The sequence below is a fragment of the Cololabis saira genome, chromosome 8 (genome assembly GCF_033807715.1).
Source record: "Cololabis saira isolate AMF1-May2022 chromosome 8, fColSai1.1, whole genome shotgun sequence".
NCBI lineage: Eukaryota > Metazoa > Chordata > Actinopteri > Beloniformes > Belonidae > Cololabis > Cololabis saira.
In genome coordinates this window covers 10,451,487-10,478,303 of record NC_084594.1, presented here as the reverse complement: position 1 = coordinate 10,478,303, position 26,817 = coordinate 10,451,487, and the positions used below count along the sequence as shown (strand labels likewise).

The window sequence follows — 26,817 nt, the reverse complement described above, 5'->3', positions numbered from 1 at the left end:
TCATGTCTGTGCCAGAACTTGTGCCAGAATACGCGTGAGCATGTGCTGTGTGAAGGCTGATTTATGCTTCCGCGTTACACCGACGCAGAGCCTACGGCGTAGGCTACGCGTAACCCTACGGCGTCGATTTAACGAGTTGCGCTCCAGTCGGGTGCTCGGCCAGTGATTTCCGCGGTGCCCCGGTGCGCTCATTGGTGCGTCCTTCCAACGTGTCACCACTTTTGGTGGATTACCCCATTTATCTTCAGCATCAGGAGGGCGAGACACCACTCTGCTTCTTCCTCAGCTCCGGTCCTTCACTTCTCCAGCAGCTGACAACATTTTGGGGGGAACAGCAACTCAGAAAGAAACATTTTTAGAAGTTTTTTATTTGCTGTCCCGAGAACTCCACGCGTGTTTTCGCCACAATGCTTTTATTAACTTCATACAGGAGGATGACATCGTCCTTTTCACTTGTGACATTTCTTTTTCTGGCACCCTTGCTGTTCAAGGGGCTCTGGGTCGACTGCTCCCCGGGGTGCGCGTCCTGCCGCTTGCCGGGGATGGACAAAGGCGCAGAGGAGAGGATGATGATAGAAATAGCCAAACAGCAACTTTTGGAGAAGCTGCACCTGAAAGAGAGACCGAACATCACTCACACGGTGCCCCGGGAGGCGCTGCTCACGGCGCTGCGCAAACTGCACTCCGGGCGCGTCAAACCCGATGGCACCATTGAACTAGAAAACAACTTACCAACCAAAGATCAAGGCTACGAAATTGTGAGCTTTGCAGATATAAGTAAGTTTGCTTCCCACTTTTTTTTTTACATTGTTTTATACAGTTTTACCCATGCAAGAAAGTTTCCATGGGCGCTTTTCGTGTTCGTCTTGTGCGTAAAGTACGCAAATGAGGTCAGAGTTTCCTCGAAGGTTGTGCATTATGCACAACCTTCCGGGGTATGCACAGTGCATACTCCTGCTTCTTGTACTGTTAAGTAAATCGTGGCAGAATATTATAATTAAAGTATATAAAGTATAGGCTATATACGAGAAATTAAACACGAACCTTTGGTCTCACGTGTGCAGATTGCACATTTTGTTGATTTTCAGTAGGCAAACACGCCCCCTGCGCTGCAGCAAGCAGACATTAATAGTGAAAATGTCATCAACTTTTAATGCATGATTAGTTTTTATAGATATTAAGCAAAAAAAGGTCAAATAAGAACACTCAGCTAAGCCTCAAAACGTCATAAACCTAAAGTGACTGATTGGAAGTCTTACTGTGTTAGACAACACTGTTATTGCCTCAGGTAACTTTGTGACTCCAGCAATGATGAGCAATGAAGTTGATGTGTCTGAAATCACATGCATGCCAGTTAAGGGGAATTCTGCAAAGGGTGTGTGAGAGAATATAGCTGCCACAGAAGACTTGGCACAAATAGGCAGACCTCAAAATCCAACCACTGAGTATAGAGGAAACACATGTTGAGCATCTTTGGAATTTTCTATCCCTCTTTTTTGTTTTGATAGATCCTAAATAGATTATGCGTGCTTGCCTTCAATCATAAATAATACTAAAAATGTTACTTTGGAAACATTTTTTAAAGCTGTGCTGCCAAAGAAGGGGGATATTAAGTCTTCATTTTTATGGTACCCAGTACTTGAGAAGAGCATTTTCTGTTACTACTGTAAAGATGCACGCACTCGTTTTATTTTCACCTAAATGAAATCAACAACATGTAATCTGCTGACATCTTGGCCTTCAACTGTTACGTCTTTGGAGCTTTTTGTAAGCCAAGGCAAGTTTATTTGTATAGCATAATTGGACAACAAGGTGATTCAAAGTGCTTTACAGAGACATTAAAACATCACATAGTAGAAATAAAAGCATGATTTGAAATTTAAACAAAAATGAAAGAAATAAGAACAATAGATACAATCTGATAAAATCAGTAGTTAAAATATGACCAAGTTTTAAAACTCAAGCTTAAGAGTGCTAAAATGAAATATTTATGGAATTTGGAAGGATAAGGAGAATTTGTAACTTCCATTTCAAGAATGATTGAAGAAAATTTGTCCTTTTGCTTAAAGTTGAGATTCTCTAAAATGCTGAAAATACTAACAGTCTGTGTGTTCTTTCCTTACTTTTCTCTGTTTCATAGATGAGTCAGAGAGGGGTGACACGGCCAGCCTTAGCCTCACCTTCCAGTTTCTGCAGGAACGTGGAAAGAGTATCCAGGTCCTCCAGTCCTCCCTCTGGATCTACGCCCAATCATCCCAGGACCGTCACCGCGACTCCCGCCTGCTCGCGAGGGTCTTCCTCTCCGCAGATGGAGGGAGCTCGGGCTCTAACCGCACCCTGGTGATAGAGAAGATGCTGGAGGTTCAGGAAAGTAACTGGCACACTTTCCCCATCACCCGCACCCTGCAATCTTTCTTGGATGGAGGCCAAAGGCGGTTGATGCTCGAGGTCAGCTGCGAAGAAGATGGAAAGAACCTTTGCTCCCTAGAAGGTTCTGCAGACACCCCTAACCAGCCCTTCCTGGTGGCCCAGGTGCGTCTCCGCGACGACCACTCCAGGCACGTAATCAAGAAGCGCACATTGCGCTGCGGTGACGATGTAACAGTCTGCTGCAAGAGAGACTTCTACATCAAGTTCAAGGACATTCAGTGGGATGAGTGGATCATTGCACCTGAAGGCTACCACATGAATTACTGCATGGGTCAGTGCCCCCAACATCTGTCTGGTTCCCCGGGCATAGCGTCCTCATTCCACGCCACCGTCTTTAGTCAGCTCAAAGTCAACGGCATCAACACGGCCACGGCTTCGTGCTGCATTCCCACTGAGCGCCGGCCACTATCCATGGTCTATTTCAACTCTCAACACAGCATAGTCAAAACGGACGTCCCCGACATGATAGTGGAATCGTGTGGATGCACATAAAAGACACAGCTTTTGCATGTGTTGTAGACACACAGACTTTGAGAGACATAAACTCACATGCTAACAGTGGAAACATGTCCACATCTACAAAAAGTTTTAATATGTGAAATGAGAAATATATCCACAGATGCTTATTTTTCTATAATTTTTCTATCATTTTTACTAATGCTTGGACGATAATAACAATGCTTTATTGGAGGTAATAGGAAACATGGTTTTGTGTGCATTTACACACTGCCTTTGATCGTTTCAAAACTGTTATTATATCAGTAAAAATGTAGGGACAAAGAAATTACAATTGTATTCTATTACAATGGTTGTTATTGAAATTTACTAAGATCACAGTCAAATGAATTGTTAAATTATAACATATTGAAAAAGACACTTTCCACAATTGATCATTGTGAATATGTAGATAAGCAGAACGCAACTATTTAAAACAAAACTGGTTCAAATCCCATGTTTAATGGAAACCATTCAAACATATCATCATGGAATTGTAAAACTGTATTTATTTTATTCTTTTGCTCATTTCATAGTTGACGCAAATCGCAAGTATTTAAAACTGCTGCAGATGGTGAGCTCAGTTCTCAAAGGGTAAAACTATTGTCCAATCCTGGCTTGTTGTAGAAGTTCACTGGCTCAAGACTTTAGGGCCTCTTTTGTTGTGTTTTTCATGTTATAATGTGCTATATATTTCCATTTGTCACGTCTGGGCTGCAGGTAGAACAGTTTCAGTTATAGGTTCTTAGTATAGGTTAGTATAGAGCCATAACATTTACACTTATGATGGCTTGTTTCGCACCTCAGTCCACCTTAACTCAGTTCCAAAGGAGAGTTTTGGATCTTCATAATTGCCTGGAAACAGTGATGAACTGTCTTCACTGACAATTTTCAGATGTGATCTGAGCCCTTGCCAAGATTTCTCCAACAGATTGATATCAGAGTTGCCTCACGTCCAGAAGACCTATGTCATGTTTGTGTTGCACAATTATTCATATTGGTTGCCAGGTGTTCCACTGGAAGACTTTGTTGGTTTTTGCAAATATATACAGTCACTTTCAGCTTTTGATATGTAGTCTTTTGATACCAGAAACATTAATTTGACACAGAAGCACAAGTTTTCTTTAAAAAAAAAGATGTCTTACTATTTGTGTGCATTTTTTTTAGAATGAATTCATTTTGTTAAAATGAATTCCCTTTTCTAGTTTCAAGGACTTGGATACATTTCAGTGCCTAAATCATTGAACCATTATATTTCTATCAAACATCTAGAAACTTAACTTGAAGTGAAGACTCAGGATGAAACTGATTTGATAAAATGAGTTTTGATTCCCAAAGAGTCTCATATGTTTAACCAGCATCTTCACTGTATTATTTACACAAGTCGGCTAATCAGTTAGGTAGCTTTGACAGTTTACGAACTGAAGGTCATTTCCAGCAGCGTGAGCAAACATTTAGCTATTGCTTCAGTGTCTTTTAATGTGAAGGTCTGTGTGGCAGGTGGGTCAATAAGCATGTGCTGTTGCACGTTGGCATGTGTGGTTTTCAAAGTCTAAAGTTCCAGAGATGATGTAAATTTAGTAGCTTTGCAGCAACAGGTATTCTCGCTGGATCTGTTTATATTATAATCTGTTCACATCTTTCTTATATCCCCATAGTTCATTTTATGGCTTATAAGGCTACAATTTGCAAACCCAACTTTTATTCTGACAGTGCTTTCATTGTAATATTTCAAAATATATTGCAGCAGAACATCCATAGTGTTAAAATTGACCCACAGGGGTAGTATATTAAAAAAATAAATAAAATGAAAACAATGACAATACATTTAAATGGTTTAATATTAATTAATAAACAAAGTTTCACAGTGACAACAGTGGAACAGCTCACAAACCAAGGAACAATTACAATCTGATATTTCAATCTGAGTTTTCCAGAGTGAGGAAGACTGTTAAAGGTGTTTTGTGTGGTACAACTGAACTGATCATCACAGATGGAAGGTTTCCCTTTGATTTGTCACTTTTTCTTTACTTTTCTTTTATTCTGGTAAGCACTTTTTGTCACAGGACTCAATGTGACATTGAAGTGCCATTGTAACATAACTTGCAAAGCACTTTATCACCCTACTGTGATTTTAAAGCAAATTTTGCATGACGGGTATTTTACTGTACTTATAACTGTCTGGTCCTCAAGTGTAATCAGACCCACGGAGAGAAAATGTCCACGTGTACTTTCTCAAGCTCTAGTTGTATTTAAACATGTGGTATTGAACGTATACTCACAGCACACAGATGATGTAACTGGTTGAAACCGAGCCAGTATTTGAATTCTTTGTCAATTTAAACATATGATTGGTGTCTTAATTGTTTTTTTTTACAAATATAACTCTGTATTTCATGTACAATGAATGGTTTGCAATAGCATTTATAATATGTTGAAACTATATTATTGCTCGCAAAGTTTATTTTTAATAAATAAATATATATTTTAAATCAAGCAAGTTATTGTATTGTATTTTATTGTGTACATTTAAAACGCTATAACAGCACACTCCAACACTGAGCACTAACAAGAAAAAAAATAAATTAAAAAATTCATATGCTTGAAATGTTCGCAGATAAGAACACCCCTTTATTTTAGAGCAACTGTTTATAAGGTGCATTGGTTGGTATATTATCATTCAATTATACTATATGTTTGAGTTCAGGTGAAGAAAATGCACTTTTTATTTTTATTAAATCTGTATTTTTATTCAGTCCAAGACACAAGGCACCTGCCATGCAGTCATACTGGTTCTTTCTCTAGGGCAAAGGGTGTGTTTGCTCATACAAACAGTAGAAGTGGCTTTATGGACCGTCTGTGTTTGATGTGCAAACAGTTATCACATTCTTTTGGCATGTTACCGTTATCATGTCATGCTTTTGCATTGTGGATCGATAACAATGCAAAACTGAGAAAAAAAGGTGGAAAATAATCAGACGAGTCAGGAAGGAGTTACGCATCTATATTAAAACTTAATTTTGATAAAATGTATGAACTTTAAATATGATTTTTTAATTAAATGATAACTTCAAGTTTGAAGAGTACGGCAACATGGATGAAGAATATGTACAATATGAACATGAACCATGTTTCCAAATGCCGTTGCAAAAGACCAAATGCTAAAACGCCTTATCTCGTGCTTTTAAAATCAGTAGGTCATAACATAATGTCCCTTTCTGCAAAAATGTCCTAACCTTTCCTGTAAGGCCAGCAACAGTGGTGATGTTACACCATCCAAAATGGACTATAATCAGTGTCTGAGGGTAGTCTGGCACAAAAATGTATGTGTACACAAGTTGTTTTTAAATATTACCGGCCAAGTAACTGATCCAAAATATTGATTTACGAATGAACAAAAATCAAGTGAAATTTCTTCGGTGAAACTGAATTGCTTCTGTTTGTAAAAGAGCTTTCATCAATAACACTTGAAGAAAAGAGCTTAAGTACAGCTATTGTGGTTATTTTGGTGGTGAAAATTGTCACCTTGTAACTACACATTTTAACAATATTTACAAATCAATTGCGTGTAGCTTGCATCATGGATTACGATAGGAGCTGGCTACAAAACGTTAGAAAATAATTGACAAAATGAAAGTTGTGTGTCCACATTCAGAATCACAGAGAGCAATATCTGAAGTGTCTGATTGTCATCTTACACCTGTAGAAATCCATCTTAACCTGTCTTCTGCAACTACATATCCTTTTTCACCACATCCAGAAATTTCCTGTGTGGTTTTCCTCTTTTTTTCCCTGCCTGGTATCAGCATCACCAACATCCTTCCTCCATTGTATACACTATGTTTCCTCTTTGTGAATGCAAGCATCTCAATCTAGTCTCTCTTGCTCCGTGTCTAAGACGTCTAACCCTGGCTTTTCCTCTGATGTGCTCATTTTAAATCCAGATCCATCCTTACCACTCCCAAAGAAAAACCATAAAATTGTCACTTCCAGCTCTGTTTCCTGTCTCTTGGTCAGGTCTTGCAACTGCCTTGTAAACCTTTTTATTTAAGCTTGTTGCTTAAAGCTTGTCTTCTGTCAAAAATGACTCCAGTTACTATTGACCTCCCACTCAACCCTTCCTGGATTCTCTTCTTCCCACATTTCCAGTGCAAAGAGCAGCCGAGCCCAAGTATTTAAACTCCTTCTTCACCTCTGCTCCTTGCATCCTAACCATTCCCCTTCATCTATGCACATACATTTTGTCTTGGTGCAACTAACTTTCATTTCTCCTCCCCAATGCATATCTCTGCCTCTCCAGTTTTGCTCCACCTGCTCCCTACAGATCACAGTGTCATACAGTATATAAACACCAAAGTCCATGGAGTTTCCGGTCTGACTTCATTTGTCAACCCATCCATCAGCATAGTAACCAAGTGCAGGCTCAGGGGTCCTTGACACAGTCCCACTTTCACCTGAAACTCCTCTGTTATTCCTACTACACACCTGCACTTTTGTACTCCATCAGCATCAAAATAACCATTGCCACTGTACTTAACTTTCTTGGAATTAAACCTACCTGCTGCTCAAAAATTGTATTCCTCTTTTCTTTACCAAGTTTCCACTATTATTTTCCCAGATCTTCATTGTGTAAAACATCAGTGTGGCAGGGTGGAGGAGCAGCCACTCAGTAGATTGGGCACAGGTGTGCCCAATCAACCTCTCCACCCTGCCTGCCTTCATAAGGAGCAGCTGCACTCCAGAGAGGGTCTGCTCCTTATGAAGGGAGGCAGGGTGGAGAGGTTGATTGGGCACACCTGTGCCCAATCTACTGAGTGGCTGCTCCTCCACCCTGCCACAATCAGCTTTATACCTCTGAAGTTCATACAACTCTAGACATAAGTGTTGTTCATCTCATTTATCTAAAGATTCAGACCAATGATGTAACAAGACATGCTTTTACAATACATCACACCTGTATTTGATATACTTATCTTTATGGACAGACTTTCAGTTTTAGGTCAACATTCTTTCTTGTCTGCATTAGATTATTGAAAGATGCACAATTTGACAACTGAGGGTTTGTTTTGGTAAATTAGCTCACATCGGAAACATCGTCCGTAGGTTGTTTGGGGTAATCCTTGTGTTACATCACTGTAAACATTTAGGATCTATCAGTGTGATTTCATAAGCAGCCAGTGAAAAGATAAGAAAAATAAACAACTCAGAAAGATGATTCTGTTCATCGCACTGGTTTTGACAAAGTCTTGGAAATGGACAGTGCTCAGCACATTTTTTTAACAGAATATGGCAAGAAAAATGACTGATAAAACATGACTTTAAAAAATCCAGAGAAGCTACCAAGGACTAAGTTTCCAAAAGAAAAATAAAATTAGATCAATTGAAACTTGTAATTAAAAAAATAAACGTAGAGGGTCCACTGATGTCAACAATAGCAGCTTTTGTGATTTGATAGCAGGAAGAAATGATTAAATTGCACACAGGGATAATATGAATGGTCACCTGCAAATTCACCAACGCACTGTGGATGAAAGTAGCAACTGTTGGCAAATAAGGGACATGTCTTGCGAAAGTCATCTAGGTGATCTTGTTGAGTTGCAAAACTCACTGTGGTGCTTGTGGACAGGATTTGCACACCTATTGCTGAAAAGCTGTTCTTAGTTTTTGTCCCATGTTTGAACCCATGTTGGCTAAACCTGAGCGTTAAAATCTAAAAAACTCTATTTTGGTCCCTTCTGTCCGAAGGAGATTGCTCTAGAAATGTGGTTTGCTGGTGCTTCTCACTCTTTGAATGCTTTCAACAAGTGAAACATCTTTCTAGCCTTGAATGCTGAACTCCAAATAGCTTGGAAATGTTTTTCTTATAAGCTTCTCCAGACTGAAGTGCAGCAACATTGGCTTCTCTATGCTTCTGTCTTTCGTTCTTGACACCTGAATGTTCCAAAAGAAGCAAACTGCCAAAACATCTGCTTCTAAATACATCTACCAGCTGATGATCAATTCATCAAGGGCTAATGATTAGCACCACAAAGATGCACCTTACCCACTTGAATCCAGTAAGGAGCTTGTTAATATTGGCAACATTCTTTTTTGTTTGTTTTCTGCTTCATTTTTGTTGAATTAATTTCCATTCATGGATTAATATAGTATTTTGTAAATGGATTTAAATAGATTATTGTATGGTCAAAGAAAGTTATATATTGTGTGTCTGAGGCTGTGTTTGCGTAATATAATACAATATAACATGACTACGATTATTATTTTACACAGAAAAAAGGATTTAAAAGGGAACTGAGCTTTCTGTACATCAGATATATTGGTCACTAGTTTAATCAATCAATCTGTCCACCAAGATTAATTCGTAAAACCCTTTACAGAAAACAGCTGGTATCTAAAGTTCTTTATATCAATAAATAGCAAGAATAAGACATAAAATGAATGAATGTGTCATCACTATTAGTGTATGATCACCTGATATCAGATGGAGCAACAGTTTTCATTATCAATCATCATCATCTTCTAAATCTTGATCTCTTTTTTACTCCTCGGTCATGATTCATGTGGATATTAAAGTCTCATCAGTTCTTTCTTTCTAGAAAAGAACTCAACCAGTACATGAGAAAGTACTCTTCATCAGAAAGTATCATGATCTGTTATTTTTTGAGGTTTCTCTAAAACATTGACAGTTGGCTGTTTACCTTACAACCCTGAAAAAGAGGCTTGTTGTTTATGTTTGGTTAGAAACATGGTGAGGGTTTGAAACTTTTTAAACATGAGAATGAGACAGTTTGATGCTAACATGTGAGCAGGTGAGCGCTGCGTTACCTCAGGACATTCCTGCATTAGCCCCGCTCATGGAAAGCTGATAGTTGACCTACTTTGAGAAAAATAAAAGCCTACTGACTCACTGATATACTGACACACTGACCCACAGGCCCACTGTTTGCCGTGTGCCATTAAAACCCTAATCCTTTACTCCACTCGCAATCCCACAAATCCCCCGCTGAGGGTTAAAGTGTCAGTCAGACTTGTTTCCTGTCCTCTCATGACAGGACTGTACGAGAATACACCACTCTCACATTCTATCCTAAGTCCTCAGGTAAACAGAAAACAAAAGTATAAGCCTGAGTGTGAAGATGCTCAAACAGCTACGTGGATGTGCCAAATAGAAGTCAAGCATTCTCCGCTGTACAGATGCCTGATTCTAAAATTCAGCATTGACATGTTAAATATATTGTAAAATATTTGGAAAGTGAGTCTTAGCTTTTGTTTGTAATACAAGATTCACTGTTGACCGGGTCAAATCAAATCCCTGATCCCATAACAAAACAATTATTCAATTAGGAATCTTAAATGTAGGTTACTCAACTGATTTAACCGGTTTCAGAAGCTGAACCTAAGAACAAATGTGAAATGCATTTTACGACTTGACTGTTTAAAACCTTTCCTAAGTGATCAGACTCATGTAATATAGTTTTAAAAAGGTTTATGATGTAAACATGTAAAAGGACAAAAATAAAAAAGAATATTAAGCCTCTTGTGATAAAGAACATCATGCTTCAACTTCTTAAATATACATCACATCACATTTTGTCTTAGTAAATATGAGCATGAAACTCACTTCTTGCCCTGTGTTGAACCTCGCATTGTCGTGTGTTTAGCTGCTCCAACGTATGCAGCCCTTCAAATAACTTTTAAATCCACAGGATCATCCCATTACGGCAGACCTAGTTCCTCGTATCTTACATCAGAAGTACCTTGTTCTAGGACAATATCCTGCTTCCTTGCCATCGGCTCAGGTAGAGATTCACTTTTGACTCCATTTCTAAAGAGGTCATTTGATTTCAGAAAGCATAAAAAAGATGCAAGGATTTTAAAAAGAAATAGAGGGGGAAATTCAACATAGTATTGTATCAAAATTTTTCATAGTAAGTTAAAAATACTTATAGCTCCAATATAACTACCTGTATCTGAATGCTAATATAAGCATACAAATTGTAATCAAGATTAGATCAAATGAATATGAATCAACTTTAATAATGGATATGAAACTCTAGAAATATGATTTCATTGAAAAATAGTATCAGCAGAAGGTAAAAAAAATGTTTCAGTTGGACTATGAGAAAGATTATCTTGCAAATAACAAATTTGTTTGTATAAAAATGCAGCGTTGCGCTGTCAGTTTTTGCCACATTGTGGCGTTGTTTAAGTAAGAAGCCTTAAGGTCACTTGTTCAGATCTACTACTGTAAAAAATCCAATTAAATCAACTCCTGCTTCACCGTGATTACGCTATTTACCCTTGTCACGTGCACATCTAAGCATTTTAATTTAAAATGTACTTGACACCGTCAAAACAATAATTCGTATCTACTATCAGACATGAAAGGTCCAACCTTCACTGCTAGTTTTTTCGTAAAATCTTGAGATCTAGAGTCATGTGTAAAAATCTGGGGTATTGTGAATGACAAATTAGTCCAATTTATTTCCTCCTTTTGCCTGAATATAGAGATGGAAGTAGTAATATTCTCTGTTGTGACAGCCTAGAGTTTGGTTGCTGGTGTCATTGTAAGTGTTGACGCTGCCATTGTTTAAGGGCTGGAATGCCGAGAGAAAAACATAACGGAGGAAATAACTCAGCCACAATCATCCACTTTGTTTGACTGGCACATGCTATGCTCTCGGGAGCAAGCCGGTGTCATTTATTGACAATCATAAATCAAGAACACCTGTGTGACCCCACCCACTTCCGGTTAGTCTGGCCAATACAAGAACATAAACAAAAACATGCAACAGTAAGTATGCAATTGTGAAAATTGCTGACACTAACATCTCAGCGGCATCGAGATCAAACGTCATATGCTAAATAATGTGATCACTGAACTCTTAACAGTACAAGTGCTGTACAGTGCAAGTATTCAAACTCGACAATAACACTGCCGTTTAGGACCATAATTAGGAATGGGACCAGGTATGAGTGTGCGTACTTACATTTTAGCACCATTGTTAAATGACCAAAAATCAGTAGACAAGGGTATTCTAGAACTCACCTATATTGTGATATTAATGACAAACCAGTATAAGATAACTTTGAAGCCAACTTAAAAAACAACAACAGATAAACCAAATGAGTAGTGAGATAACCATCAAAAACTCCTTGGTGCCTACAAGTTTTGAGAAATCTTGCAGCAACACTGAAAGGAGGAGTTATTATTTACATAGTGGAAAGAAAAAATCTGCCAAAGATGCAAGTGTGAAAATGAATCCTGCTTTCAAGCTACCTTTTCTTGGACACAAAACCTAGACTTGGGACTAAAAATGCCATAGCTTACTAAAACAGCTCTCCTTACTTGTCAAGAAGGACCCAAATATTCAGCATCTGAACCTGTTTCCAGGTTCAAAGAAACTTTGGCACTTGAAACCCATTCCCAATCCTTAGCCTGAGGCAAGTATAGAGTTGACACCTAAATCTTGTCTAGACTTATTATAACATGTATTCTTCAGGGACAAAATATTATTCCACCATTTCACACCTCCCATTCAGATGCCTGTGTCTGCACTGTACTTACCTGATATTGTGCCCTTCTGGCTCCAAAGACATCATATAATCGATTGGCAACACCTAAAGCTGGAAAAACATCACATGTAATATCACTGACAAGTTGAAAAGACCTATGAATGAAAATTAAGATATACCTGTATGCAATCTGCTGTACTCTGTCTCTTGAACATGGATTTTTGGTATAAATAACACATTAAATAGTTGTCTAAAGTCAAGGAACCCCTGGTGACTTGAATAAGCATGCCTATGAGAGAGCACTATGTTGTGTCTTTGAAGAAACACTCTTTCAGTTTCCCTGCCATAGTGACTGTTTACATCTTGTAAATAAGCTTGCAAACATTTTAATACTTCACATGATAATGCAGGCTACAGCAAGTGGAAGCTGAGCTAGCTTGCTCCTTGTGATTTTCCTTTTTTAATCAAGCAGCTATGTATCTCTGGAATGCCAATAAAGAGTTTGTCTTCACATGCAGGGTTTGTCTGCCAGGAGTTTGATTTATGTCAAAATAACTACTTTAACTATATGAACTAATGTATATACCTTGCTTTCCATCACTCTAAATGGCCCAGGTCTTCAATATGGAGGTCAAACAGAAACTTGGGTGATGGTTGTAGAAGACCTCTCCTCAGTACTTTCCTGGTGTGGTCTGAGGTACTGCAAAATCCAAAGCATAAATATATTTACATTAATAAGAAAACCAAATCAAGGGTGTGATCATCAAGCCATATCCTGAGTAGCTTATTCTAGGAAGGTGCTAAAGAATATATTGCCTGAAATTTTTCAAGTACACTTTCCATATTTTTATTATGTAAAGCACCTTGAATAGCCTTGTTGCTGAAAAGTGCTACACAAATAAACTTGCCTTGCCTTGCCTTCTCTTACACTTGGCCGAATCTAGTCTGAGAGCAGGGAAGGGAAGTTGTTTTACATCCCAGATTGTCCCAAGCCAGTAGACCCATTGTTGCCGGTCTCAAGTCTTAAGCCTTGAGACCCGCAACAATGGAAATTTGGACAAAGAGCAAATTTGCTCTTTGTCCATAATCCTTTTGCAGACTCGAAGACAGCAACCATATTTTCTACTTTCCAACCCCCAATGAACTACACGTTTCATGCTCTTTAATGGAATAACTCTTTCTCAGTGGAGTATGACGGTATTAACATACCTTGATTAGGGTAGAGCCTGTTCAAGGTAGGACTGTTGCAGCTTCATTGTGCCTTGACAGTTTGTCTGAAAAGGTTTAAGCTAGAATGGAAGGATGAAAAATGCTCCTGCTTTGACCCTAAAATGGTCGTTGTCACTGGGCTGAATCATATACATGCTCCCAACTGGGACAGTCTACTGTGCATAGGTACCATTTCAGACCTATGATTAACATGAGAGATACTATCCCAACTGGCCAGCGCTTAGCACTTGAGTTCAAACCTGGCATTTCAATGTGTATCCCAATGGGTTTTGTGTAGTTGGATCTAAGCATCCTGCTCTATGTGCAAATAAACACGAAAGTTAGATCATTATTTTTAATTGCCTAAGGCAGCACCTTGAAATGACAGGGCAAAAACTTGCAGAAAAGACAAAGAAGATAGGTAGGCGTTACCTGAATCCATCCCAGGATACTTTAGACCATAAAGAGAAGATGGACACAAGTGTTCCAAACCACATTCAAATGTGTCCTGAGTGATCAGATCTGAATTCATCTCGAAAAGTGTTCAGACACTTGTGATCAACTCTCCAAGGATGCATCTTAATGCAAGGACCAAATAGGTCCCTAGTGACTGAGTTGGTGGACTGAGTACAGCATAGGAAGGGTATCTTTCCATCACCATGGCAATCTCAAACAGAGATTATTCTGTAATACGGTATGGCCAGGGTCTGATTCCTGAGTTATAAATTGGATACCTATTATGGCATTCCTGTGCTATAAAGATATTGTAGGTTTGTGTTGACATAGGTGTAAACTAGCTGCTGAAAAACGTAGGACACATCCAAAGAGAAGTCTTTGATAAAAATACAACAGGTGTTTTCTGAGGAAGGGTTACATTCTGACAGTCGATCCATTTTTACATATTTTACATCATGTCTATGTGTAACAGCATTTGATAAAAGCACCTTTCGCTATGAGTTCTGTAGGAATAGCAAATAAAGATTTATGAGCGACTTATCATTTCAAATGATGAGCTAGCTGTTTTAATTCACCAGTATATCATTAATAGAAAGGTAACTTTTGACTTTTCTGTGATGGAAAAGTTAATTAATTCCATAATTAGCTCACCTGAAAATTGCATGGTGATATTTTCCCCACTTTACTTGCACACTGGCAGACTGGATAAGCACACCCCTGGGATCAGGATGCCAAGGATACACACCTGTAGGCGAAGGGAATGAACATTAGTTAACAGTGGATCTGTAATGACACAAACTGTCAGAAGGGGGAGACAAAAGTCCAGGGGCCTCATTTATAAAGCTTGCTTGCGCACAAAACAAGGCTTGAAAGATGCGCAAGCCACCTTCTACGCAAAGGTTGGGATTTAAAAAGAAAAAACTAACCGAAAAATCTGCGTATCTCTACGCCAACCCTGACCCTCCCGTAGGAACATACTTAAGATATGGGGAACTGGCGACGCAGGCGGTGAGGTGGTGAAATGAAGCCATATTCATGTCATACTTTTAATGTCATCACATATCAGACTTATAATATAATAGCGCTTATCGTGTTGAAGACAGTGTTTGAAGCACAGCGTCAGTCAGGACGCTGCTGCTGCTGCAGTGCCATGACACGCCAGGAACCTCCTCTTCACCCACCGCTTCCAACCGTAGAGTCACTGAGGACAGAACAAATGAGGGGCTCCGTAGATCGTTTAGGGGCTCTACGGAGCCCCTAAAGGGACACAGATTTTGTTTATATATATATAATGAGTTTTACACGCGCGTGAAACCTTTACGCGCGGGCGTAAGCCTCAATTATGGTTCCGCGTTAAAACGACGCAGAGCCTACGCCGTAGGGTACGCGGCGACGCGCACCTACGGCGTAGGCTCTGCGTTGGTGTGACGCGGAACATAAATCAGCCTTGAGCAGCACTGAGGGGAGAGGGGAGGGGAGGAAAGGGAGCGGGGTTCCGTGCCGTCTTCGCATCGCCTTCGCACAGAGTGTCTTGATGATTTGCAATTACAGGCTAAGCCTACCGTTAGTTTTTAAACTGTAAAAAGTGGGGGGGACAAATACATGATTTTGAAAAGTGGGGGGGACATGTCCCCCCTGTCCCCAGTGGAAATTGCGCCGTGGCACTCACAGGCAGCAACGGCGTGCTGCCACTCACTCGCTTTATTTTATACTATTTTTATACTTTTTCTACTTTTACTGTGATCACCAAATAATGTCGTTTTCCTGTCCTCCACCTCATATACAACATCTCGATCTCAGTCTCCGTGAAATTTAGTGGCACGGTGGCTCGATACGCCTCATTCATCCTGACGCCCAAACAGGCTGCAGGAAGTCACTGCGCATGCTCAGCAGGCTCATTCATATGCAAATACTACTTTGCATTGCCCATTTATGGTGTGAAGTGGGCGTGTAGAGGGCGGGATATGAGCCAAATTCAGCTGCGCAACCTTCCAGCTGGACTGTGATTTATAAAGCGAACATTGCGTGCAAGTGTGCGTGCACCCGCCATTTTCGGCTTTTGGGTTTACGTGCACTTTTAGTATGAATCCTACGCACTCTTTTATAAATGAGGCCCCTGGATACTTCAGTATCGGGATGAATCTTACTGAACATGTGTTCAATGGGACTTGGACATTTTATAAACTGCCACTTACAGCATTTTTTCTCTTGTGACATCTCTGATTGCACATGCACAATATATTGTATAGCCCTAAATAGTGCTGGTTGCTGTGTTATGTGAGTTTATACAGTCCACCTAACAGTTTTTCAGGGCTGCGCAGAAGCAGCTGTACCTGAAGTGCTATGGATAATTTTTCTCCAGATAAAACAGCCCCTACAACTTTCAAACACTAAATGTTGCTAATGTGCATCTTTTGGTTGATTATTTCAACCCCTGTCAGGTACTATGAGGTACAGGTAGCAGCCAAAGGCACGGGTGTTCTGACCCTTGCTCACCAAAACTGGCTCTTGGGACATAAAATGTCTCCCTCTGGTAGAGAAGAAACCTGTGCTTGTGTGTGATATTAGGGGTATCGATTAGATCAAATCTGGCTGACCTCAACACATGGTGTGGGTTTCTGGAACCTATCTCTTTCAGACAGACTTTACCTTCTTCCACTTTGGAGCTGCTCAGGGTAAGATGCTTTGGCTTGGAGCCTATGAGTCATCTCTCCCCCCAGCTTCCCCCAGAGTTTTTCCACTAAGACAAGAAGTTAGTTTCCCTACACTTTTGGATCAGATAATGGGCTCCTACTGCCCTGTTCACTGATGCACTGAATGACTGTTCAAAGTGCCCATACTTCTTTGAGTCTTTAGAGGGGTTGCTGGAAGGGACTCCTAAAGGGGACTCAATTGTTCTGCTGAGGGACTTCAGTGCTGATATGCGAGGAATGGCCTCTCCAATTTGAAGTGAGTTAGTGGCATTTTGTTTAAAGATGTCTATAAATGCACATGGCACCAGGACACCCAGTGCAACATTTCAGTGATGAACTTGATAGTTTCCATCAGACTTGAGGCCATATTTTTTGGACAATAGGGTGAAGAGGGGAGCTGAGCTATCAACTGATCACCACCTGATAGTCAGTGGGATCAAATGACAGGAGAAGTTAAAGGACAAACCCGGTAGGCCAAAATATATAGACGATTTGCTGGGAATGTCTGGCAGAGGAGCCAGTCAAACTGATCTTCATCTGCCTCTTCCAATAGAGTTTCAACTGCATCCTGAAGATAGGAGACATTAAGTCTGAAACAGGAATATTCCATGTCTTTATTGTCATTGCTATGGCCATGTCATTGGTGGCTACTCAAGCATGGTAGTGGATACCCCAAGTGATACAGGCCTTCAAACTTAAGAAGGAATCCTATCTGGCTCTGGCTGGCTGATGAAACCCCGGGGGCAGTGGAAGGTGCCAGTCGGCCAAGCACTCTATAGCTAAGGGAAAAACTTAAGAAGAATTTGGTTAGACCATATAAAATGACTTGCAATTAGCTTCAGGAAAGGGGACTAAGGATGTTGTTTGGTGGAAGAAGGAGTATGTTAAGGATCTTCTCAATACCACCAACACATCTTCCACAAAAGAAGCTAAATTAGTCAACTCTGGGATTGGGGGCTGATGTTCCTGAGGAAGTTAAAAATCTCCACAGGAACAGTGCCCCAGCCTAGCATGAGTTTCACCTCACCATGTCTTGAATGGAATACCTCTGCAACGTCATATGGATATGGGGAAAGCGCCTCTGGACTCACAGACTAGGGGGTGGCTCGGGAATCAAATCCTCAGAATTCCCTCTAAGGGAATCTATGCATAGCTGCTGGAGAAGAAATAATGATTGATATTTAAACCTCTGATTCAGGAGAAATAATGCTGATTCAGTCCTAGCTATGGACCACTCAACCGACTCTACACCTTCACTAGGGTCTGTGGGGGTATGGGAGTTACCCAAACAGTGCATTTATGCTTTTTTGACTTGCAGAAGGCATTTAACCATATTTCTCAGAGTATTATGTGTTTGGGGATGCTCTAGGAGTATGGGATATTGGGTATTTTGGTGCCCATTCAGTCCCAATTCAATTAGGGCAATTTGGTTTGCATTTCCAGCTGTGAGACAGATCGTTCCCAAGTTGGACTCTTTCAGCTTGCCCTTTGTTACTGATTCAATTCAAAACTTCTATGTACAAAATAGTTCAGTGCAACCAAAGGACAGAAGGGATCTATTCTGGCTACCTTAGGATGCCATCTCTGCTTTAGCATATTACGGGTTTCTGCTGACATTACTGGAGAATTTCATGGCTGAATCACCCGAAACTCAAGCGGCCGAAACTCATCTCGGCCGCTTGTATCCGCGATCTTGTCCTTTCGGTCACTACCCAAAGTTCATGACCATAGGTGAGGGTAGGTGCGTAGATTGACCAGTAAATCGAGAGCTTCGCCTTTCGACTCAGCTCCTTCTTCACCACGATGGTCCGGTACACCGACCGCATAACTGCGGACGCTGCACCGATCCGTCTGTCAATCTCACACTCCATCGTTCCCTCACTCGTGAACAAGACCCCGAGATACTTGAACTCTCCACCTGAGGCAGGACTTCTCCACCCACCCGAAGAAGGCAAGCCACCCTTTCCCGGGGGAGAACCATGGCCTCGGTCTTGGAGGTGCTGATTCTCATCCCTGCCGCGTTACACTCGGCCTCAAACTGCCCTAGCACATGCTAAAGGTCCCGGTCCGATGAAGCCAACAGGACAACATCATCTGCAAAAAGCAGAGATGAAATCCTGAGGTCCCCAAACCGGATCCCCTCTGGCCCCTGGCTGCGCCTAGAAATCCTGTCCATAAAAAATGACAAAGGGGCAGCCCTGCCGGAGTCCAACATGCACCGGGAACAAGTCTGACCTACTGTCGGCAATGCGAACCAAACTCCTACTCCGATCATACAGAGACCGGACAGCCCTTAGCAGAGGGCCCCGGACCCCATACTCACTGAGCGCCCCCCCCAGAATAGCACAAGGGACACGGTCAAATGCCTTCTCCAGATCCACAAAGCACATGTAGACTGGTTGGGCAAATTCCCATGAACCCTCGAGCACCCTGCGGAGGGTATAGAGCTGGTCCAGTGTTCCACGACTGGGACAAAAAACGCATTGTTCCTCCTGGATCCGAGGTTCAACTATTGGCCGTATTCTCCTCTCCAGTACCCTGGCGTAGACTTTCCTGGGGAGGCTGAGAAGTGTGATCCCCCTATAGTTGGAACACACTCTCCGGTCCCCCTTTTTAAAGAGAGGGACCACCACCCCGGTTTGCCACTCCAGCGGTACTGTCCCCTACCTCCATGCAATGTCGCAGAGGCGTGTCAACTAAGACAGCCCCACGACATCCAGAGACTTGAGGTACTCAGGGCGAATCTCATCCACCCCCGGTGCCCTGCCACTGAGGAGCTTACGAACTACCTCAGTGACCTCGGCCTGAGGTAGAGGCATTTTCCTGAGCCAGAGCAAAACTCTCTGATTCCCAGTGAATTTATGTTCCTACTCTCGCCTATGGTCGTGATCTGTGGATCATGACCATGAGAATGAGATCAGATATAAATGACTGAAATGAGTCTCCTCTGTGGGGTGTATGGACTCTATACTGTATATAGATATAGGATCATACATTCAGACATCTGATCTGAACCAAAATCAGAGGTTGAGTCAATGCTCCTCCACACCAAGAGGAGCCCTTTGAGGTAGTTTAGTTATCTCGTTAGGATGACTCCTGGACACCTCCCTTGGGAGATGTTCCAGACATGGCCAACAGGCGGCGGACCTAAAGGCAGACCCAAGACATACTGAAGGGATTATATCTCTTTGATATAATCTTGGTTTTAAGGCCGGGACACACTAACCTGATTATTGGCCGTCGGATCCCGTCGGATGCCGTCGGATGCCGTCGGGCAGTCGAGCAAGGTTGGTGACTCGAGTCGGGTTGGTGTGTCCCGTGCAGTTGTCTGTCAGCGCCAATTTGACATGTAGAATCGGCCACTGGACGTCGGTCTCTGTGACCAATCTGATTGATGGAGTGCTGGCCCTTGACTAGCAAATCAGAGTTAACCGAAAATGACAATGGTAAACATACTAGATAAACAGCGATGGCAAAGACACTACACTACACTCTATCATCGCATCATTTGGATTTGGATTGTGTTTGATTGTATTGTATTTTCATTATTAGCCATCACATTTTTGTGACTTCTTGTCTTCTTGACTTTTATCAAAAAATATAACACTGACTGGTGACACCTACTGGTGACAGCCGGCTCTGTTTAGAACTCTAGACTAGAGTGATCCGTCATCAGTTGTTCTTTTTTCCTTTTCTTTTTGGGCGACATCACTGATTAGCGCCGCCTGCAGTAATGGGGACGTATTACACCTCGTGCATGTGCAGAACATACGCTCCAGTCAGCGTCAGGTTAGTGTGTTCAGGACTATGTTTTTGAACAACTCGGGGAGATGGGAGCCGATATTCAGTCCAACTGCTTTTCCGCCGACGGTCAGCGGTCGGCCACATGATTAGGCTTAGTATGTATGAAATTTACAGAGCTGCTGAATCATTACCATCAATTTTTTTGCATGTTGTTGTCCTCCATTGTGCTTGTTTACTAATTGTACCGGAAGAATCCCAACGCGAAAGTACGTGTGACGCCACCTAGCGTCGCGGAGTCGAACGCAATAATTGGATTCTCTTATCATGCATGTATACTCCAGTTTAATCCTTAGCTAGATTGTTGCCAATAGCTTGATTTGGATGTGCAAATAACCACACTGACTGGAGCTGACCTGTCACGGCAACAGGATCTAATTAATCTTTTATTCTAACCACAGAGGTTTCAAAATTATGTGAATTTTTGATATGAAGGAAAACAAACTTTTTTTTTCAGCATAATTTTTTATTTCACAAATTGTAATTGTCAATTAGGAATTACAATTTTCTTATCTGGAACCCTTTCCTTTTGGGGGCCTGGTATATTTTAAAACAAGTGGCTATTAAATAATGTTTGAATCAAAACATGGGCAGCTGGATTTAAATAGTCCATTACCCAGGAGGAGCTTGCATCCGCAAAGCTGAAGGAATTAATGCCACAGTTCTTACTGTTGTGTCTTAACCTTCACTTAAGTATTACCACACAATTTCCTGTGGGGACCTAATTCTGTCAATGACAACTACACAGAATCCATCTAGTCATCTAATGTGTGTAAGTTAACAGCTTACAGACGTAACAACTTAGTCATGTAACAAAAAATGTAGTTAATCTTGAATAAGATTAAATCTGTAGAGAAAGTTAGATTTTAAATTACAATACAAAGGACAGCTGATATAAGAAAAAAGTAGATAAAAGATAAAATTTGTTTCTTAGATTGAATTTATTGAAACATGGTTCTGGTTGGGTTCTGCTACCAAACATATGTGGGGTAATGGATAAAAAGTAAATAAAGAGAAATTAGTTATGTGCAAATCAGTTATATTCCATATTGGGTTGAATATAGATTAAAATAACAACTGACCTAACCTGACCTATTTTTGACAAAGGGGGGGGAAATAGTAAAATAAAGTAGAAGCAAAACTCCAGAGAAGTCCCTGTGACCTAATCAAGAACAAAGGCAGTACCTGTGTTTGTGCTGACCTCTAGTGGAGCGTTGCTGAATTTTAGGTCAGTATGCAACAGGTTAGGTAATGGCCAATAATATGAAAATACGGTATATGCTGTTTTTATTAACATTAGCATATATTTGATATTTGATATATTTATTTCTATAATTTTCAATTCAATGTTTATACGAATATACTGTGTCAAGAAAAATCCCTTTGAGTTTGATGACATATGGGGAAATTTCTTATCTTTTCTTAAAAATGGTGATATTGATGAGGCCTTGTAAACATGAATATACAGTACAGTGAGGTGAACTGAAGAGATAATTTATACTTTATATAAATACTTACATTTTAATTATGCCTCGTATTTTTATTTTATTTATTTATTTTTTATATTTAGATTGTTATTATGATTTCTGTTACGAACTTGTTTTCATTTTGTTAATGTGTTTCTTTTCTTTTTAAGCAATCCTTGCCCTTGTCTTGTTTTTGGTTGTGTGTTTTTGCGTTGTACTGCCAAATGGGGTTTCTGTATTGTTGTGTATTATGTGAAAATCTAATAAAGACGTGTTTAAAAAAAAATATATGTTTATACGAATATATATGCAAAGCATTGCATTAACTTATTGCATTATTTATTTGCATTTCAAAATTTCTGGAGAAAAAGGGTTGATTGAAAAGGTTTGACTACATCTGTTTACTTGAAAATCATGAAATTATAATGTAAGCATGTAATGTTTGACTTTATGCATATCAAAACCAAAAACTTATATGCATGAATCACTTGGTGGGGGAACGCGTACTGCACTGATAAATCTGATATATTATGTGTCTGATCACAAATCAATATGATAGTACACAAATACAGTCATGTGTAAAAGTCGGGACTTCTCTTTTACTTCTATCATAATGGGTCTTTGCATTAGGTAATTTTAACCATATATGAAGAACAACATATAACATTTTATCATGGAGCAATCATTATTATTATACTATGTTGTCTATTTGTTGGTTTTTGTTTAAAAATAAAAATTAGGCCAAAGAAGAAAAAAAATGTCATGTGAGCAATACTGAGCACTGCTGGTGGGGGAAAGCACACTATAGCACCAGGTCATTTGTGACAACTAAACAGCATTTCAGCAGAAAAACCATGCTCGTCACAGCGTCAGGCATGATGGTGAAGAGGGGATGATTTGGGGTTGTTTTGCAGAGACAGAACAGGGCACCCTACCTTTGAGTCAAACATTCATTTCTCTGTATACCAGATTTCTTGAGCAAAATGTGAGGCCAAAAGCAGGCCTAAAGTAAAAGATTGGTCCAAGCTGGGTCATGCCACAGGACAATGATTCAAAGTCAAAGTCCAGACATCAATCCATCTGAAATGCTATGGTGGGGCATTAAGAGCAAAAACTGAAAATCCTTACTGAAATGAAGCAATGGTACACTGATACAAATATTGTGCTTGATCTACTTAAAAAAAACTAAGTCAACTTTTTGCACGAGATTATTATGTAGATCAAGAAAGACTAGTCTTTGTATAAACTACTTAATTTTATGTATGTAAATAATACAGTTTGCAAGTACAGTCAACTTAACTGTGTTAAGTTTACTTTATTTATCAAAATTAAGTTGACTTTACTTGCAAAAAATCCAGTTGACTTTACTTGCAAATTAATTTTGTACATACTATAAATTAAGTAGTTTGTACAAAGACTAGTCTTTCTTGATCTACATAAATAAATCTCATGTGAAAAATTTGCCTTAATTTTTTTTTAAGTACCTGTACATCAAGCAAGATATTTTTTACTGTTTTGTTCTACTTAAACAAATAAAGCATGTTTCATCTAAACGTTGGTCTGCCCAATCTGCCCAATAGATTTAAAATTGTTAAAGGAAAAGTAAATACAACAAGATCATTGCTTGTTTTTGAACAAATGCAGATTAAGTTCAAAACTAGATGTATTCATGTAAAGCAACAAACTTCATTTTTAATTGTTAATATCACAGATTTAAATATGTTATATTTACATGCGCTTGGATTTATTTTTTTCAGTGTATGAGAGACTGATCAAGCCATACAGGAAACAATTACTTTAATCGTAAAACTATTGAAACATGGTGGTACTAAGTTAAACCCAGATTACTATTTTCTTTGTCTTTTGGACTTAATTTTTGAGATTAAAAAGCTACATGGTGTTAGCTTGAGGTTGACACACAGACCACATCAGGTTAAAAGAGGGAGTGCCTGATAATGCCTCTTTACAACTCTCCTTCAGTGAGTACTGTATAGTACTGTTTTGTTTTCATGCTGCTTTGGTGTGCCTTGTGTTCACCCTGTCAAATGCTGCTCTCTAGTGACCATGGCTTAAAAGTAAATGTGCCCCGTTTTAAACTAAATGTACAAAGAGTTAAACATATCTATTCATGACCATTTGCACGGCCAGCCAGAGCATGTGCAATTGTGCATTGCATTTATGCAGGACAATTTTTTAATTTTCTCTTATGTTGACCTTTTACCATATAAATGCATATGACATCGCTGAAGGTTGTGGTTTATTAACACTTGCAAACATTCTATTATTGCTGCATGATTTTTGTCTATATCAGACTCTATAATAAGCAACTGTAGCCACCCGTGTGCAATAACCTGTCTCTTTGTAAGTGCAATAACGGCTAAATACCTCACGTATTTTTGCACGTGTAAATATTAGCAGTTTTTTTGGTGTTTACAATTTTTTTTCTCTTGTACATATTCTTTTTCTTCTTTTTATATTGCTCTTTTTTATTATTTAGCTATTTATTGGTTATTTATATTTAAATTTTTTGTATAAACCGTTGAGCGTGTGTGTGTTTGGCTGCTGCACGACTGAATTTCTCCTCTGGGAGATCAATAAAGTCTTCTATTCTATTCTATTCTATTCTATTCTATTCTATTCTATTCTATTCTATTCTATTCTGTTCTATTCTATATGCAGCTGATTTTATATAATGTTATGCCAAAAGTTTTCTATAAATGCAAGTTCATATCATGATAAAATATATCTGTTTTACATCACATAAACTTTTATTTATTTTATTTTTTTACAAAACAAATTCCAACTAATGGCTCAACTTATTAAACATTTAATGATTATACAAATGTAGTCTTTTTGCACAATTTTAAACACATGCAACTATGTTTTTACTTATATGTTTAAAAGTAGGAAAAAAAACAGCTTGTCTGTTCACTCTCACGCCTGCCTCGTGTTCAAACTTTCTTCCACTTCAGTGAACATAATCTAAATGTAAAGTGACAAGTGAGTAGTGTGTAGTATCAGATCATGCCGTAACACAACTATCTCTGCCACCCACTTTCACACTCAGTTAATGTAATTTATATTAATTACAAACACAGATCTCTTTGTAGTACATAAACTATTCTCAATTTAATAAAATCAATAAATGGCAGAAATAAATCCTGAGGGCAATGAAAGCAATGTCTGTCAGCATTTGTGAAAGAAACATCTAGTCTTATAGCTTCGTAAACAAAAGCCAAACCCAATGTTTTATTAAAGTGTAGGACAAAGCACATTGATAATTAATTTAGATTTTTTTTTAATCTAACACTTTCTAACAGTTGTGAATGTTATACAAAATTATGTAACAAAATTGAATGCATTAGTACAATGCAATAATGCAGTATATGCAGCATAAATACATGCTGCACCCTCACAAATTTAATACAGATGAGATTGTTGCAGGTATTGCAAAAAAAATAAAAAAGCAAACTGCTGCAGTAAGTGCAATGACTGTTCTTTAATAAAGTTAGATAAGACCTCTGCAGCACTCACCTCTTGCCCAGCCTGTGCAGGCTTCTCTCTCCAGTTTGGTGTCCTCAGTGTGCAGGGGCTTGCTGCAGGCAGGGTGCACGCTTATATGTGGCACCTGCAAAGCTGCAGCACTGCCAGCTCTGGACCCTGGGCCAATGGGAGTAAAACATGTGCACTGGACCATCTGCAATGGAAAAACAAATCCTGTAAAAGATTTGGTGGATTTCACTGCACCGGAGGAACCGTGTCCTGATGCCCCAGGTCGTAGTGACAGATGCTTTCTCTTCTACTCACATGGCTGCAGACAGTGCACGTTTCTCTCCGTAACCCCTGCTGATCTTGAAAATTACAGCCCGCGTGCTTCTTTACGCTGCACCGAAATCACACTTTCTTCAACCTTTAGTGGTTTTATACAATGACTTTACTTCAGCAAACAGTACAGCAGTGTTTCAGCTGCTACATTACTGAAGCAATTATGCCAGTTTTTTTTTTCTGAATTACAAGTAATAATTAATGTCACAAAAATAATTTTATGATTACAGGTTTAAGGTTGAGTTTTCAAAAAACAGTAAAAAAAAAAGAAAAACAGTAACAATGAAGAAGTATTTATTGCAGCTCTCAGCCCTTTCTTGAACTAAACGGCATATACAAGCCGTTGCCATGGCTTCCTTGTAACACTGCTTACCTTGTTTCTAATCCATTTGGTGCCGTAAGCCCTCCATGAGCTCTGAAGGTAGACATCTGCAACTTTTATTTCTGTCCCATTCACCTTCCCTCTCCATGCTTCATTGAGAGAATAGTAAACCTCAATGCAGTACATTTATTGTATGACAGGAAAACATTTGTGCGTCCTGATGAAACCCTGAAGACTTCATATTACAAAATAGTTAACTGAAATCCATATTTTGATGGTTTGATGGGAAACAGATTTCCATAACTGTGAGGATGAACTTGAAGAACATGACTTGTGTGTTATCAAACCTCATGTCAGTTTGGACCATAATACTCACTCAAATCTGTTACTTTTGTAGAAATCGAAAGTTTAATCTTACTTTTTTTCCAGACTAACGCAATCCATTTAAAAAAAAAGAAAAGCATTCACAGGCATTTTAGAGTGACTGATAGCTTTGTATTTAACACCGTGATCCAATAAGAGCAGTAATGCAATCCATACTTGTGCTCACAGGCTCTACCTCTTCACCTTTAATCCCGCTCATTGATAATCTTGAGTGGAGATG

General features: G+C 39.5%; 1 protein-coding gene and 1 long non-coding RNA gene across 4 annotated transcripts; one reads left to right on the top strand and one right to left on the bottom strand.

Annotated features, from left to right (window-relative positions):
* Window positions 1-25,674, bottom strand: LOC133448320 (uncharacterized). 3 transcript variants are annotated; one of them, XR_009782962.1, is made up of 7 exons: window positions 25,601-25,674; window positions 20,026-20,212; window positions 14,758-14,851; window positions 13,028-13,141; window positions 12,494-12,552; window positions 2,124-2,337; window positions 1-611 (listed from the first exon to the last, which is right to left on the bottom strand). It is a non-coding gene; the product is annotated as an uncharacterized LOC133448320 (long non-coding RNA). The 3 variants fall into 3 exon arrangements; XR_009782960.1 differs by having other exon boundaries at window positions 2,181-2,337; XR_009782961.1 differs by having other exon boundaries at window positions 2,181-2,337; window positions 12,494-12,546.
* LOC133448319 (inhibin beta B chain) lies at window positions 59-5,421 on the top strand. The gene is made up of 2 exons (XM_061726723.1): window positions 59-777; window positions 2,141-5,421. The coding sequence occupies exons 1-2, from the start codon at window positions 408-410 to the stop codon at window positions 2,920-2,922; spliced, it is 1,152 nt and encodes a 383-aa protein (XP_061582707.1). The 5' UTR covers window positions 59-407; the 3' UTR covers window positions 2,923-5,421.
* Window positions 25,675-26,817: the final 1,143 nt, after the last annotated feature.